Source organism: Engraulis encrasicolus, chromosome 2 (assembly GCF_034702125.1).
Source record: "Engraulis encrasicolus isolate BLACKSEA-1 chromosome 2, IST_EnEncr_1.0, whole genome shotgun sequence".
In the NCBI taxonomy this organism is placed as follows: Eukaryota; Metazoa; Chordata; class Actinopteri; order Clupeiformes; family Engraulidae; genus Engraulis; species Engraulis encrasicolus.
Genome location: NC_085858.1, coordinates 47,006,010 through 47,023,396, shown reverse-complemented (window position 1 = coordinate 47,023,396; position 17,387 = coordinate 47,006,010). Strand labels below are relative to the sequence as shown.

At 45.6% G+C, this 17,387-nt stretch overlaps 1 protein-coding gene across 2 annotated transcripts in view; it reads left to right on the top strand.

Moving 5' to 3' along the window:
• usp22 (ubiquitin specific peptidase 22) overlaps nt 1-17,387 on the top strand; it is a 46,909-nt gene that overhangs the window by 15,013 nt on the left and 14,509 nt on the right. For both annotated transcript variants that reach the window (XM_063189680.1, XM_063189673.1), the window contains 5 exons: nt 8,554-8,686; nt 11,555-11,668; nt 12,051-12,152; nt 14,970-15,136; nt 16,528-16,675. In XM_063189680.1, coding sequence (XP_063045750.1) covers nt 8,554-8,686; nt 11,555-11,668; nt 12,051-12,152; nt 14,970-15,136; nt 16,528-16,675 — 664 coding nt within the window. The remainder of the gene's footprint in view (nt 1-8,553; nt 8,687-11,554; nt 11,669-12,050; nt 12,153-14,969; nt 15,137-16,527; nt 16,676-17,387) is intronic.

Below are 17,387 nucleotides of genomic sequence, written 5' to 3'. Positions count from 1 at the left end.
TGTGTGTGTGTGTGTGTGTGTGGTGTGTGTGTGTGTGTGTGTGTGTGTGTGTGTGTGTGTGTGTGTGTGTGTGTGTGTGTGTGTGTGTGTGTGTGTGTGTGTGTGTGTGTGTGTGTGTGTGGGGTAAACATTAGACTGGGTACAGAATGTAGGATCTGAGAAGAAGAATAAACCCCACCTGGGAAACACAGCACATGCCTCACACAGACCCAGATTAAGATGGTCTGGGGCCCCTTGGCTACTAGTTGCTGTGGGCGCCCCTGGAAAGTCACATTTCGCCACAAATGTATATAGACAGTGTCATAATTATGAGCAAGGAATTAAGGATAACATGTTTACCAACTGTATTCAATGCAACAACTGAATTTGTCAATACTGCTTGATTCTCCAATTTTTCCGCTTTTGGCCAGTCAGGGGCCCCCTGGCAGGTGGGGGCTCCTACACTGCAGCCATAGCTAACCTGTGGGGGGCCCCTGGCAGTTGGGGGCTCTTAGGCTTTAACCATATCTAGCCTGTGCATTAATCGGGCCCTGGCCACACACACATTCATAGTAGATTGTTGTGCGTGGCGCACAGTGCATTTGTCAGTGTGACGGAGGTGTTCCCGCACAGTTCGTCCCCCTCAGGGCGCGATCCTGCCACCTCGTCAACTACATCGGTTCGGCAATGGGAGTCATAGTACGAGCGCACTGAGCTAAAGGGCCGGTCCAATAGCCCAACGCTACCGCACTGTATTGAGGCTTCGGGAGGGAGGTTTATACTAACGTTCCACGCCGAACGCTACTAGTTGGCCTCCGTTACATCAGGAAGCTGCAGTGTGCGTAGTACTAAGAGGCACAGTAGATGAGCCAGTAGGCTGTCGGCTTGGCTTGCAATGCGCATGTAGGACTCTGTTTATGAGTCACCCCTCACACACAGCCCTTTAGGCGCGCTACCTCTGCCTGTCACTCTGCAGGCCTTTCTGCTTTATCACACACACACACACACACACACACACACACACACACACACACACACACACACACACACACACACACACACACACACACACACACACACAGCGAGATGCCCAAAAGGCACATTCACACAAATGCATGCACGCACACACGCGGCCTTCAGTAACAACAATAGTCAGTGTGGATGTGGGAGATGCTTTGTGCTCGAGAACAATTTGGAGGCATGGGCGTAGGATTTGTGTTATGGTGTTGGGCTCTGTTCGGCCTGCTTTTGATGTTGGAGGAGTTAGATAGAGAGAGTTGTTCTTCGCCCTCGTCATAACACAGCCCATGCAGTGTGCAAGCGAGTGGGAAAAGGATGCTATTAGGGCTGTGACAATAATGTATCGAACTGAGAAATCACCATACACAGTCACGATACAGTATCTTGATACAAGGAGGCAGTATCGTGATGAGCCCTTTCAAAGTTTTGTTACCTATCAGTCCAGAAAACAGTCACATGACATTAAATAATAGTGCGTCCACACTTAAAATCATTGTCGTTGTAACATTTAAACTTTTCTATATTATTAGTAGCCTCTTGTAACCTATCCTACCTATCATCATAGTTTTACTTTATTCATAATCTTATTTTACAATGTTAGCAAATGTGAAATTGTGGGGTGTACTGAACCGTAGGTCAAACATTGTGATACGAACCGAATCATGAGTTGGGTGTATTACATTGTGTTACAGCCCTGAGTGCTCTCCGGCAGCGACTGAAGACTCACTACAATATTAAACTCTGCTCATGCATGCCATGCACATTGACATTCACATATTCAGTACGAGTACTTTTACATAGCCTGCTGCATTAACCGGTTTCATATCACTTCCTGGAAGCCGCCTGACCTTGCATCATTAGGATTTGTTCGCTCCACTTTAGGTTTGTACTTTTTTCCCTTTTTTAACCAATCACATCATGTGACGTAATAAGTAACTGCTGAAGCACAAATGGACCTACAGATGGATGACGTCATGGCTGCAGAGCTCTTCTTGATTGACCGAAACGCCAATTAATGAATACCTCCTTGTTCTTGGAAAGGCCTGATATAGCTCCTAGTCACTGGTGAAATTAAATTGAAACGTTTCTCCTCTCTCTCTCTCTCTCTCTCTCTCTCTCTCTCTCTCTCTCTCTCTCTCTCTCTCTCTCTCTCTCTCTCTCTCTCTCTCTCTCTCTCTCTCTCTCTCTCCAGTAAGCCATGGAGCAGAGCTTGTCCATTCCCTGACTGAGGTTTCAGAGATGTATGTCCCTAAAGAGGAACGTTTAACACTCTCTCTCGCTCTCTCTGTCTCTGTCTCTCTGTCTCTCTCTCTCTCTCTCTCTCTCTCTCTCTCTCTTTCTCTCTCTCTCTCTCTCTCTCTCTCTCTCTCTCTCTCTCTCTCTCTCTCTCTCTCTCTCTCTCTCTCTACAACTCCACACACACACACATGCATACACAATACTGTCCCCCATAAGCCCTATAGAATGTAAACAAAGCTTAGGGCTCAGAGCATCAGTGTGTGTGATTGCTGCTTGCTCATCACTTTCCCAACGCAAGCCTATATATACAGACACAAGAAAACCCTACACACCCGACACACCATACACACTTTTTCATATCTCTCTCTCTCTCTCTCTCCCACACACACACAACCTAAAACAAAATCTATGAATGGTGCCCCCCACCTCCCCAGCACTCCCTCTGCTGGCCAGTTTTGGGCTAGCACAGTGCGTGTGTTGCCAAGCTATTGGAGCATGGGGCCGTCCTCAGTGACACCGGCGCGGCGGCCACAGCACACTTCACTTGGAACACGCCCACCACTGTGACTAGCATAGCACTGGGCAACGCAGAGACTCTCTAACTCAATACACACACTCAAGCAGTCCATATGCTTCCAGAATTTGGAGTGGAGTGTCACACAGATAAATGTTTTAATGAATGAAAAACCATGACAACTGAGGAGTGGCCATGTTCTTCCATTTTGAAGAAGTAGTTCTTGATTTCCACCATACAATGAATGGCGTGGTTTGGATTGGAAACTGCCCACAGATCATACAAGAAGTGAAAGTGAAATCCATTTGTTGTTGTTTGCAAATCTAAGATTTGCGGTTAAGCAGGCACAACCATGATGGTTTTCACCATGGGCCACTTTTGTACACCTCAGGTCGAAGGGGTGCGTATATAACCAGTTCAAAGTAAGAAGTAACTAGAAATGCACGCAGAGTGCTGACCTCTGCCAAGGAAGCTATTTGATGGAGCATTTGACTATGCTCGCTCCATCATGATTTTTTTAAAGTCTATCTGCCTTGTTTTTGTGTAGTTTGTAACAGGAATGTCAAAATTCGCCCTATACCACTTGTTCCTTTAGTCATTTTCAACAACTACACAAAATTTCATCAAAATCCGTCCTTAAGTTTTAGAGTTGACAGACAGACAGACAGACACAACAGAAAACGCAACCTCCTTGGCCGAGGTAAATATCCCACACACTCCATTACATTTGCAGTTTTATTGCTTACAGCGTTTCAGTCGTTCAGACCTCAGAATGTCACCTGAAGAAAACGCCTGAACAATCGAACAGTTCAGAGCAAAACAATTGCAAACAGTGTAATTGACAGTGTGTGGGATTTTTACTCTTTACTTACCATGACTGAACCATGGGGGTATTGCTTGGTACCATACATTGGGTACCTCAGTGCAGGATGGAAGTAGCCAGGCCGTGTCCTCCTAGTTACGCAACAGCTTCAGCGTTGCAACTAGTCAGGTCAAGAGCAATGCAAGTACTTTCTGAGTTGCTGAAAATACGGCAACTCCTCCTTGTTGGCAAGCAAACAACCATAAGCAAACCAAGGGAGGCCGTTTGCGAAATGCCGTTGGGGAAATGTTAATTGTTATGCTCTTGGTCAGACCAAGTCTCGAAGAGATTTGAACGTCGATGATAATCAGGCTAGGATGGAAGTGTACTGGTCCTGGCCTGCACTCCACCAGTCAGTATGGGAAATTGAACCTGCTTTAGCTGCAAATTCACCTCCGAGGCACTGGTGCAAGGCTGCTCCACTGTAAGTGTGTGTGTGCGCGCGCGTCTGTGCCTGTGTGTGCGCGTGTGCGCGCGCGCGCGTGTGTGTGTGTGTGTGTGTGTTAGGGATGCAAACGATTAATCGATTAATCGACTTTAATCGATCAATGCATTAATCGATTAAAAAACATTAATCGCAATTAATCGACAATTCAACTGACAAGAGACCCAGATGAAATGGGCATGTGAAGAGTGTGTGTGAAGAGGGGTGTGAATAGTGGGAATATTTAAATCACCTTTGGATTAAGGAATTGAAATAGAATTAATTTAAATGTGGTATATTATCTCAATTTTTAATTAAAATGTTTAGATTTAGGTTTTTTTTTTCGAGAAACATTGAGATTTTGGGGGGAAAACGCCGCTTATCAATTAATCGTAAGTCGATCGATAAGGCTATCAACTAATGATTAATGAATTAATCGATAATTTGCATCCCTAGTGTGTGTGTGTGTGTGTGTGTGTGTGTGTGTGTGTGTGTGTGTGTGTGTGTGTGTGTGTGTGTGTGTGTGTGTGTGTGTGTGTGTTTTGCATTTACATCAATCTAAATGCCTTCGATATAAACTTCAAATGCTCTTTTAGCAGTCTTGTTTATCAGACCACTGTCTGGCTTCAGTGGCTAGGTTTCTCAGTAGCCACTGACCTGGTTTATGTTGGAGTTGGAGTTGGCATTACGCTGTGAGGAATAAGAAGAAATGCCTGCCACAAATATTTCTCCTTTCTCTCTTCCTCTTTTTCATTTCCCTCTTCCTGTTTTTTTTTCCTGCATCAAGAGAGGAGGGCGTTGGCTCTGTGGGTGGATCCACTTCTGTGTCTCTCTCTCTGTCTCTCTCTCTCTCTCTTTCTCTCATATCCAGGTCTGCCTGTTGGGAAGACATTGTGATACACACTTTTCTAAGTCTCTGTGGGTGGATCCCCCTAACTCTCATCTTTTCTCTCTCTCTCTCTCTCTCTCTCTCTCTCTCTCTCTCTCTTTCTCTCTCCCTCTCCCCCTCTCTCTCTCTCTCTCTCTCTCTCTCTCTCTCTCTCTCTCTCTCTCTCTCTCTCTCTCTCTCTCTCTCTCTCTCTCTCTCTCTCTCTCTCTGTGTGTGTGTCCAAGTTCGTTTCGTCCAGGTCTGCCTGTTGGGGAGACATTATGATTCACACTTCTCTAAGCAAACACATAATCACACACATAATCAGTGCGGTGCAGTACAGTAAAGCCAACTTTAAAGTGGGCTATTTTAAAGTGCTTATGCATAATTGCAGCGGGTGATGTGGCGGCACTAAAACTGTGTAATTACATTGAGGCAAATGAATGGCTGTTTCTGTTGTTCGTGGTTCATGATGTTTCGCTTAAGCGGTCGGTCACCTTGTGGGGACCCACGGACTGCATATGTGTTCTGCTTAGCGTTTGGTATGAGACACCTTTTTGTGATCTGGGGCAAGCTCTCGCACTGGGGCAGACACTCTTCTTCTATCCCTCCCAGGAGCATCTTCTTTTTTGGTAACTACAGAACCAAATGCTATGTTTAAACACCGCTCACTAACGCCACTCACTGCCCTCTACTGGGCAAATATATCCACTGCAAGAGATCAAATCTCATCACAACACACACACACTACCTGAGTATGAGTCATCTATAGCCTAGGGTCGTCCAATGAGTAGTTGGTCTTTAAGACAATTAGGATGTCACTGAATATATTAGCGTGGACCTCGGGTTATGAAATAGTAGCATCATGCTCTGTTAATTCAGCTGCAGCGATTTCATGGAAAGGTTACAGTGTGACAGCCAGGGCCATCGGGCTTCTGTTTTAAGTAGGTCTTCACATGGAGGATTGACCATTGGAGAACAGCCATGACAAGCAGTCATTCTCTGTCATGCACACATTTAGCTGATATTCATCATTTCCCAATGTCAAGTGTATGAGCCTTGGAAGTGTGTCAGCCTAATTAGTCACGCCCAGTGATTTGATACTCTGCAGAGTTTACCAAAGAGTGTCCAATCACTTAGCCTGGTTCCTACCAGACCTCCGTGTGTGTGCTCTGGAGCCCCCTGGTGGCACTCCAAACACACACACATCGGTCTGGGAGCATGTGGCAGGATTCAATTTCTGGACTCAAAAAATAATGCCGAGCATTTATCACTTCAATATCACTGGCAGCTCACATTGAGGAGTCACATGTCATATTATAGACCATATTGACGCTTTAGAGATCAACAGTAAATGGTTTTGAAAGAATTTGTTGATATTGAAGCAATAAATGCGGCGATTTTTTTTTTGACTAGAAATGGAATTCCTGCTACATGCTCCCAGACCTAGTAGTGGAGCTCACAAAGCTGTGCGGAACTACAGGTCGGGCAAGAGCCAGGCAACCAATCACTGGGCGTGATTACGAAGGCTGATACACTTCGAAGGACGCACACGTTGGGAACTGCCTAGGGTCTCACATAGGGATGCACGATGTGAGAAATGTTGCCCAATATCCGATATTGATCATGCGATTTTGGCCGATAACTAATATTAACCGATACCGATGTTTAATATATATTTTTTAGAAAGATAACATTTAATACAGACTGACAATGATGCAAACTGAATTTTGAATGTCCTCTTTATTTTCCAAAACACGTTTTAACTCCCTGTGATAAAATTTGATTAAAAAAATTAGAGACACAAACTAGAAGACAAACAATGAAAGTCACTGTCAAGTCCAATCTTATGTTAAAAACATATCAGAACCAATAAGATTAAGAACCGTAACATATAAAAAAACATCAGCGTTAACATTGGCCCAGTTTTACCCATCGGACCGATGTCCGATGTCTTGAGAAATGTAAAATATCGTCCGATACCGATTAGGGATGCAAATTATCGATTAATTCATTAATCATTAGTTGATGGCCTTATCGATCGACTTACGATTAATTGATAAGCGGCGTTTCCCCCCCGAAATCTCAATGTTTCTCGAAAAAAAACTACTAAATCTAAAGATTTTAGTGAAAAATTGAGATAATATACTACATTTGAATGAATTCTATTTCAATCCTTTAATCCAAAGGTGATTTAAATATTCCCACTATTCACACCCCTCTTCACACACACTCTTCACATGCCCATTTCACCTGGGTCTCTTGTCAGTTGAATTGTCGATTAATTGCGATTAATGTTTTTTAATCGATTAACACATTGATCAATTAAAATCGATTTATCGTTTGCATCCCTAATACCGATGTTAAGGCCGATGCATCGTGCATCCCTAGTCTCACACTAGGTAAGTATCTCTGTTCTGCAGCAAAATGAATTGATCCCATTCCACAATGACTCATTGACACTTTCACTGGCAGACCTACTGTAGTTTGATTGTCATTGAGGTCAGCCTTAGGTTTGTTCCTTCCACCCTCTCTTTTAGACCACGAAGCAGTGGATAAAGCGACACAGTGCAACGTTTAGCTGGTTTCTTATGAGCCTGCTGAAGGAGAGGATTGTGCACCTCCCAGGGAAAGGTGCAGGACGAAGGTCAACTGTAGTTTTCAGAGTGAGGAGTCCGGACACTTAGAATCCTTTTTGTTGTGTTTTATTATTTCATGGCAGGATAACGTTTCGACCTCAACAGTCTTATTCAGAATCTGAAGAAGACTGTTGAGGTCGAAACGTTATCGTGAATCCTTTTAGTTGTGTTTTATTATTTCATGGCACGATAACATTTCGACCTCAACAGTCTTCTTCACAACAAAAAGGATTCTAAGTGCGGACTCCTCATTCTGGGGAACGTTGGGCATCAAGATCCTACCGCTGCAATCGCTCCACAGAAAACAAGAGCCAGACTAGTAGTGGAGTCAATCCTTTGGCGGAAGTACGTAGGATGGCTTGCGAGGTTAATTGAGGTCGGCCTTGGGTTTGTTCCTTCCACACCCTCTCTTTTAGGCCAGAAGCTGTGGATAAAGCGACACAGTGCAATGTTTAGTTAGCCTAGAAATCTAGACGCCCCTAGTGCCCGCAATTAGGTCGCTAGGCTAATGTTTAGCTGGTTTCTTATGAGTCTGCCCCTGATGGCCAGGATGTAAGCAGAGCTTCTATGAGAATTATGTTCTTACTTCTCTTATCTTATCCAGTCTATCTGATGCAAGTGTCCTCTGCAAAATGTTCACTAGCCATCTATCAAGAAAAAAACCAACAGTAAGCCGCAAACCACCAGAGTACAAAAGACGATTTGTTATCCTCAAAAATGTTTCATTGTGTGGCTTTAACCTTCTCAACTTTACCACAGCAGACTTTCTCCTCCCAGTGTCCAGGTGTGGGGCGTGAGCGGGACTGTACCTCTAGCATGCAGCTGCTCATGTAAGATCTGAAGAAAAGTAAGCAAGCAAGATATCTTCATACAAACTTCTCCTCTGTCTTTCTCCCTCTCTCCCTTTATCTCTCTCCCTCTCTCCGTCCCTCTGCCCCCTCTTCCTCCTCCTCTTCCTCCTCCTCTTCTTCTCCCTCTTCCCTTTCGTGTTGCTGTGTCCCCCTGCAGGCCAAGTCGTGTATCTGTCACATGTGCGGTGCCCACCTCAACCGGCTGCACTCCTGTCTCTACTGCGTCTTCTTCGGGTGCTTCGCCAAGAAACACATCCACGAGCATGCCAAAAACAAACGACACAACCTAGGTAAGACGCCAGGGCATGGGCGCGGACGCACAAGCACGCACGCACGCACGCACGCACGCACGCACGCACGCACGCACGCACGCACGCACGCACACACACACACACACACACACACACACACACACACACACACACACACACACACACACACACACACACACACAGGGGGGTACACAGCTGTGAAACACGCGTCTCTGTTTGTCGTCCAAGACAGCCATGTTGGGGAAAAAAAACACATGACATTATACTGCAATGGTGATTGTGTCTTGAATGCAAAGCGCAAATGAGAGTTCAAATTCATGCAATCCTTGCTCCTAGCTCTTTTGGAGCACCTGTTTTGTGCCATCCTTGCCAGGCTGTTAAGTGCAGAATAAAGCTAGGTTCACACATGTCACTACTAGTTACTCGCTCAGCAAATGAAGTCAATAGAATGTCAATGTGTTCCAGTGAGACGAGCAGGCGAGTAGTGTACAAGCGATGCGATGTGGGCGGATCCCGAGTTGAAAATATTTAAACTTCGAGCGAGGCGAGTAAGCGAATAACCAATTGGAATGCAGAGTTTGGTACGTCTTGCCTGTACATTGGCAGTTAAAGCCGCGGGAACTTTCAGCGAACGTTCCATGAGAGACTGGCGAGTAGGCGAGCAAGCGCGAAGCTAGTAAATAGCAGCAATGTGTGTGTACGTTTGCCTGGTTAACACCAGACCTAATCACAATTGAGATTAGGTCTGGGGAGTTGCCTATTGTAAATTCCGTAGGGTGCAGAATACTTGGCTATTATGACACACTGCCCTGCTCTCTGATTGGGCAGAGAAACTGTTAAGGTCGGAATGCTTGGCCATTATGACACAGGGCCCATGATCTTGGACGTTATGAGTCATCCTCACCAGACTGTCTTTCAGATCGAAACGATTGTGTAGAACTAAAGGCAGTATGGGAGTTCCCAGGCTATGTGTACGTAGCTTAAGCCCCCTTTTTTGCAGGCCTCTCTGTGGTGCTCTGCAGCAGTGGCCGTGAGAGACTACTAGGCTGATTTGCATGATGCATAACCTTTATTTTGCTCCAGGCACGCCTGCCTGCCTGCCTGCCTGCCTTCCTCCTCGCCTCGCCTCTCTCAGTCCTCAGAGGCTCTGGCCTTGATGAGAGGAGTGCAGTGCACCACAGCAACCCACAGCTCCGCTAAAGCTAAAGCTAAATCTAAAGCAGCCTTTGATGTCTGAGGGGAAAACCACAGAGAGGAAAAGACAGAGGAGAGAGGGAGAGAGAGAGCTGTATTCTCTATATCAAACCTGACTTATTATAGCCACCTTCATGACCTTCTCTGTTTGAAAAAAAGAACTACCGGTACACGGCATCTTTTTGAAGTCATTATAGTATACAGAGCTGGAATATCAAGCTGGTGTAGAGAAAGGCTTTTGGGTAACTTGGGTAAATGTGACTAGATTACAAATGCGGAAGATGGGGAGAATCACACTCCAAAACGGTAGCGAGATTTTTGCCTCCCGTCCTGATCACACCATCCTCTGTATGATGTTTTTTTTACATTCACAACAGCAACCACCCCCGATCTCGGCAGCACCTCTCCTCTCCCGCTTCCATCCTGCTTTATGCAACACATGGACAGAGCGTCATGATCAAGCCAACACTGAAGCGCTGAAGTGATCACTGCAACAGAATGAGGACCATGTTCATAACCGTTTCACTTAGTGCAGTCAACCAAACCCTAATCGGTCTACAGTGTACAGTGATGCAGTTACAAGATGAATCGCATTGGAGGCTGTTCACGACCACCCCATCCCTCCCTATATTAAGCGTTCACATTATATATAGTGGAAATAGTGCAATTTGGAAATCATTTCTGTTTTCTCAACATCATGAATCCTTAATTTCCACAGTTCACGCATTTAACTGGGCAGAGCTCGTGCGCCCGCTTTCTTCTGTTGAATTATTGATTCAGGGGCTATTTCTTTTCAGCCTGTCGGTTTCTCATTATGGCGCATATTGAGTGGATCGCTGTTTCTGGTCACACACACACACACACACACACACACACACACACACACACACACACACACACACACACACACACACACACACACACACACACACACCAATCTCCGCACAACACATACAAATTGCAGAAACATGCATGCACGCCATTATTCTCTCTCTCTCTCTCTCTCTCTCTCTCTCTCTCTCTCTCTCTCTCTCTCTCTCTCTCTCTCTATCTCTCTATCTCTCTCTCTCTCTCTCTCTCTCTCTCTCTCCCTCTCCCAGTCCATCTCATTCAGAGCGGAGTTATCCTCTGATTTCATTTCCCTCCTACACGCTCAGACGTGACGGTCTGTTCCATCTCCGCTCCCTTCATTTCTCACCTATCTACTCAGAAACGCTTCACTTTTTTTTTTCCTCCTCTCTTCTTCATTTTATTCATGGCCCTGGGTGGCGGTGGTAAGGTTTGGTTTCCATGGTAACTGAGCCTAGGTAAGGTTGCCCAGGGCGATAAGGATGCAGTGCACATGACGGCAGAGCAGCTGGTGGTGGTGTTGACAGAGAGGCATCACCAGGAAAGTCATCTGTGCATGTTACACACACACACACACACACACACACACACACACACACACACACACACACACACACACACACACACACACACACACACACCCCTGCGTACATATTCAATTGGCCTGCATTGTAAAGGACACATGAAAAGCAGGACTTGCAAATGAGAAATCTTTGAAGTAGGCAGAGAAGAATGTTCCAGAAAACTATAGCTTTGTGATCCTCAGCATGTTTCTTCTCCCCCTCTCCCTCCCTCCCTTCCTTCTCTCTCTGTCTCTCTCTCTCTCTCTCTCTCTCTCTGCAGCTATAGACTTATTATACGGAGGCATCTTCTGCTTTGTTTGTCAAGACTACATATATGACAAAGACATGGAACAGATTGCCAAAGAGGAACAGAGAAAAGCCTGGAAATTACAAGGTAGGGCCATCCAACCCTTACAGTTAATCTGTGGCGTCTTCGTAGCTGTTTGTATGTATGCGCATGTGTATGCTAACATTGATTATCCATGTGGGCCTGTGTATCTTCCTGCTTTTGCTTGAATGGCTGTGTTTTTGTTTGGGTATGTTTGAATGCTGTACGGTAGTATTTGTGTGTTTGTGTTTGTGCGTGTGTGTGCTCGTGCGTGTTTGTGTGCACATGCGGGCCTGTGTGTGTGTGCGTGTGTGCGTGTGTGTGTGCGTGTGTGTGTGTGTGTGTGTGCGTGCATGTCCGTGTGTTCCATGTTGACGTGCGCTGTATAGCAGTAGTGTGGTGTTTGTATATGTGTGACTTGTGTCTTTCTTCCTTGTGGCCTGTGCAGGTATAGGGGAGAAGTACTCGACGTGGGAGCCCACTAAGAGAGAGCTGGAGTTATTACGGCACAATCCAAAGCGACGGAAAATCACTAGTAACTGCACCATAGGTGTGTGTCTATGTCTGTGTCCGTGTGTGAGTGTTTGCCGGTGTCCACATGTTTTATTGTCAAGCAGCTCCTACAAAGGTGTTCAAAGGTACAACACGCACATCCTGCAGATGGCTACCTTTTGCCTTCTGTCACGTCCCCAGACGCTACCGTTCACATTTCTTTTTTTTTAAAGATTTTTTTGGTCTTTCTTTTATTGATGACAGGACAGTTTGAGAGGTGAGAGCGAATGGGGAGAGAGATGGGAAGGGGTCGGCAAAGGACCCGGGCCGGTAATCGAACCCGGGTCAGCTGCATGGCAGACGTGTACCCTACCGGTTGGCCACGGCAGTGCCTGCCCAGAATCATTTCATGCCCAAACATGACCTTCAAGGCTTTGTCAATGTTGCAGAAAAACAGACCAGTATTACAATATTACGCGTATAGCACAACAGTACCCTAGTACTACATGTGTGGAGTGTAACATACTCGTGAATAACAACACATAAAAAACAGTGCATATAGCTAGTACCTAGATGGTGGTGACTTTGAAAAGAAGAAGATTGATTGGCTGCTAATTTTCAGATGAGATGTTTGGAGGTAATTGCTTCAGTAAGTTCTGCTGATCACATGCTGCCTAGTATGAGTGGTGTTGACCTCACCAACAGCGTCTGTTAGTTATGACCTGTGTGTCGTTATTGACACATGGGTGTATGGAGCTGCCTTTTAAAAGAGGTGTTGGCCAGCAACAGCAGAAGAGGCTTCTACACTTCTTCGCTAACGATACTGACAAGTTGCTTGCAGCTAATTAAAATGTGTTGCATAATAGCAGTAGACAGGTGCCTGAACATTTATGTGCTGTTCAAGTGAAATATAGTCTGGGAAGCGTGCATTCATTTATTTTCTCATAGGAGAGGTCTGAACTATTTAAATTGATCGAAGGCTAATTTTACATCCTATGTTGACTCTCTGGATCTGTAAACAAACTACAAGCTCTTGGTTGTCTGATATGTCTTGCCCTCACTCCACATTTTGTGGTATCTCAAACTCTATTTTTATCAAGGGTTTCCATCTGAGATGAACCGCAATGAAAATGTGTGGCGGAAATCGAAACCAAATAGTTTGATATATGCCCATTTTCAATTCATTTTCTATTCGCCCTCCAATTGGCTTTCGGTTGAAATGTGTTGGGTTGGGGGTTTTTATTGCATTTTCGGACGAATATTCTCGGTTGCCGAATATTCGGTGCACCTCTAGTTTCCATGCTGTCCTCCAGAACGGAGTGATGGTGCAAGGCATTATGGGTTTTCCCCTGCTACACTAAAAAACCTTTAGCTGTGTCTTGGGGAAGGACACCACAGTGGTTCTACTGCTCCCCACTCTAGCTTTTCCACTAAGCCTCAAACTTGGAATATTACCCAGGTGTGTGTGCGTGCGTGTCTATGTGTGTGTGTGCGCGTGTCTGTGTCTGTGTCTGTGTGTGTGCGTGAGCGACTGTGTGTGTGTGTACTAAGTAACAAGCCTACAGCCCTTGAGAGAGTGCCAGCCCCTAAGCATTTAGCTCCTAGCGGGGGAAACAGTCACCTGTAAGATGAACTGGACCAGCTCCAAGATGCAGCGCAGTGCAGTCTGGTCCCACCTGTTCACCACCACCACAGAGCTGCCTCGCAACTCTGGGCAAGGGCTGGACTGGCCATCTGGCATAACGGGCATTTCCCAGTGGGCCCCGCATCCTTGTGGGCCCCTATTTTCTGAAATGTTTTTTATTATTATTATTATTTTTAACATTTCTGAAAATAGGGGCCCACAAGGGTGCAGGGTCCACAGGTGTGTCTGTTCTGCGCCACTAATTATGGGGGGGGGGGCTTTAAGCCAAAAGTGCCCGGGCCCTCTCTCTTATCCAGTCCAGTTATTTCCTCTCTCCTGCTGAGGAGGGATCTGTTATTCAAGCTGTATAGTGCAAATTGGACATTTCTGAACCAAACAAATTACCGGTACTACAGTTTTCCATAGCACATTAATATTTTAATTTTTGAAATGTTTTTATTCCACAATTATATAACATAGACACAGACAAATACCATCAAAACACAAAACCAAAGGAAGGGGAAGGATTAATGATTATGAATTTAAGGTGGTATACAAACGCATGTTGTGTTTTCTGTTTGCACCTGTTCAACACTCCTCCTGGCTCTGAGCCGTCCCTCTACCTCTCTGTCAATGAGGGGGTTTCTGTGATTCGAGCTACAGTATAGTACAGTGTATATTGGGCATTCTTAAACCAAATGCATATCCATTTCAGATTCATAATTATGAATGTAAGGGGATATACATGTAGGAGTCTCATGACTCAATATGTATAGTGTTTTGGTCTAAGTTGGTCTAAATTTTGAACCAAACATATTACAGTTTTCCATTGCAGATTCAAGATTATTAAGTTGTAATACATGAACAAGAGGTTACATGTGAAGGGACTCTGTGTCAAGGCAAAATGTAGTATGTATGGGCTTGCATGCCCAGGTTTGAATACGGCCCGGGTCATTTCCCAACCCTCTCTCCCACTGTCTCCACCTTTAAATGTCCTGTCAAAATAGTCTAAAATGGCCAAAAGAATGTATATTTTTTAAAATGTAGCATGTACTGTGGATACCTTGTGAGAAATATGTGAAATAAAGCAACATGCTTTCCTGTGCGCGTGTGCGAGTGCATGTGTGTGATTGTTAGAAAGAAAAATGGTATTATTCAGATGTCCTTCTCACATTTTCCATGGAAAGGTGTTTTGTAACGCAAGAAAAGGACTCAGACTGTCATTTCATTTAATTGTTGTTGTTTTTGCAGGTTTACGGGGCTTAATAAACCTTGGCAACACCTGTTTCATGAACTGCATCGTGCAGGCGCTCACACACACTCCGCTGCTGCGAGACTTCTTCCTCTCGGACAGACACAAGTGCGAGATGCAATCAAACTCCTGTCTAGTGTGCGAGATGTCCCAGCTCTTTCAGGAGGTAACGCCACGCTCTCATGCGCCACTCACGCGCACACTATTACACATGTCTCTTTCTCCTCTCCAAAACACACACACACACACACACACACACACACACACACACACACACACACACACACACACACACACACACACACACACACACACACACACCTGTACAGAGCTGCTTTCACCCACTTGCACATCCATAACACTCCCAGTGCACACAGACAAAAAGACATCCGCCCACATATGCATTCACACAGAAATGTACACACAAACATCCACCCATAACGCGTTCAGGGCGACTGAGAACCGTGCGGGAGCCCGTTCCCGCACCTAATCGCGAACCGGCCGTCCTGTTCACGCCACAGATATTTGCGTTCCAACCGGAAAGTTGGTTCGCAATGCGAACCGCAAAATACTAGATTTTTCTCTGCGAACCGTGACGACAGCGTGGCCGTCAGCAGTTTCATCCGGGTAACACAGTCACGTGCGGGAAAAGTTGATAGCCCTGTATGAACGCGAGCGGTTCGCAGATAAGCACTTTAGTGCCGAACGTAACTGGTGCGCGGGCACCGGCTCCGGCCCCGGCTCCGTTCTGGTCGGCCTGAAAGCCCTACCAGAGCAGCGTATTGGCACATGTGGCATCATGTGAATTAGCTGGCCAGACTCCAGTGTTTCCCGTCCCATCTGGCCACCTCCACACACGAGCTGGCCACTCCATATGGCCCTCTTCTCTTCTCTTCTCTTAAGCCTCCTGCCTACACACTCTCACTCTCTCTCTCTCTCGCTCTCTCTCTCTCGCTCTCTCTCTCTCGCTCTCTCTCTCGCTCTCTCTCTCGCTCTCTCTCTCGCTCTCTCTCTCTCTCTCTCACTCTCACTCTCACTCTCACTCTCACTCTCACTCTCACTCTCTCACACACACATACACACACACACACACACTCTTTCTTTCTTTCTCGTTCTCTCTCTCTCTCCCCCCCTTTCTCTTTCTCTCTCTCCCTTTCAGTCCATCTGTGACTGAGTTCACTTAACTCAAGTCTGGACATTGGGGGTGACGAACATGATGTGACTTTTTTAGAGCACACAGTTGACTGTCCATATGCATGATGAATGTCTAGAGAGGTTGGCTGCGCTGAACTTGTTGCCTCGCTATTACTCTAAGGTCTCTGTCAAATGGAGCAACTACTGCATTGGCATGACAAAGAACTTCCCACACACGTATATGGAACAAATGTTAAAATTCAGGATTTGCACCAAAAGAAAAAAAAAAAACTGATCAAAGAAGACTGGATACATAGGATATAGTTTTGCATGACTTTTTAAATGAGTAAACATTTCTAGTTTAAATATACTGTATTTCTCTCCTCCCTCTCTCTCTCTCTCTCTCTCTCTCTCTCTATCTAGTTTTATTCGGGGCACCGCTCTCCTCACATTCCCTTCCGGCTGCTGCACCTGGTGTGGACTCACGCACGCCACCTAGCAGGCTACGAGCAGCAGGACGCCCACGAGTTCCTCATCGCGGCCCTCGACGTCCTGCACCGCCATTGCAAAGGTACACACACACACACACACACACACACTCACACACTCAGGTACTTTTAAGAAACTTCACGAGGTTAAGCTGTAGTCTGTGGGTTCATTTCGTTATGTAAAATCTCCTTGTGCTTGTTGCATACCTGCCGACCATTACGCATTTTGTGTAGCAGATACGGATTTTGACATCAAACTACGGTGCTGTCACTTCAAAATACGGGAAAAACCAATAGCAAAGTGTGTTCATGGACCCTTATAAATTGCTCTGTAGACTTGCAACCAGACAGAGCCGTAGACATGGCTTTGCTTGCAATTGTCTCGCGCTGGCCTTTCGTGTGGGGGGGGGGGGGGGGGGGTATTGACCAATCAGAGCGCTAGTTTGGATGTCTTCATTTGTTGTGCTGCTGCGCTCTCGAGGCATCTGCTGCCGACAGAAAGTTTGCTTCGATATCACACAAGAAGAGAGACTGGTTAATGTACTTATATAATCTCTGAAACAAGTGTCCTCCTCCTGTCATCATGTATTATCCATCTTGGTACTGTCGCTGTAGTTTTACAAGTGAGCACCGTCAAAATCACCGTTTCAAAGGTAAATGGACTTTGAGAAAGGTAGCCTGTATGGGAATAGTGTATTGCGTCCAGTTGCTAAATCCGTAAACTTATGAAAATAAATAAAGGCCGAGGTCTGTCGTAATGATTCACCCAATGTTTCGCCGTATTTGACGGCAATA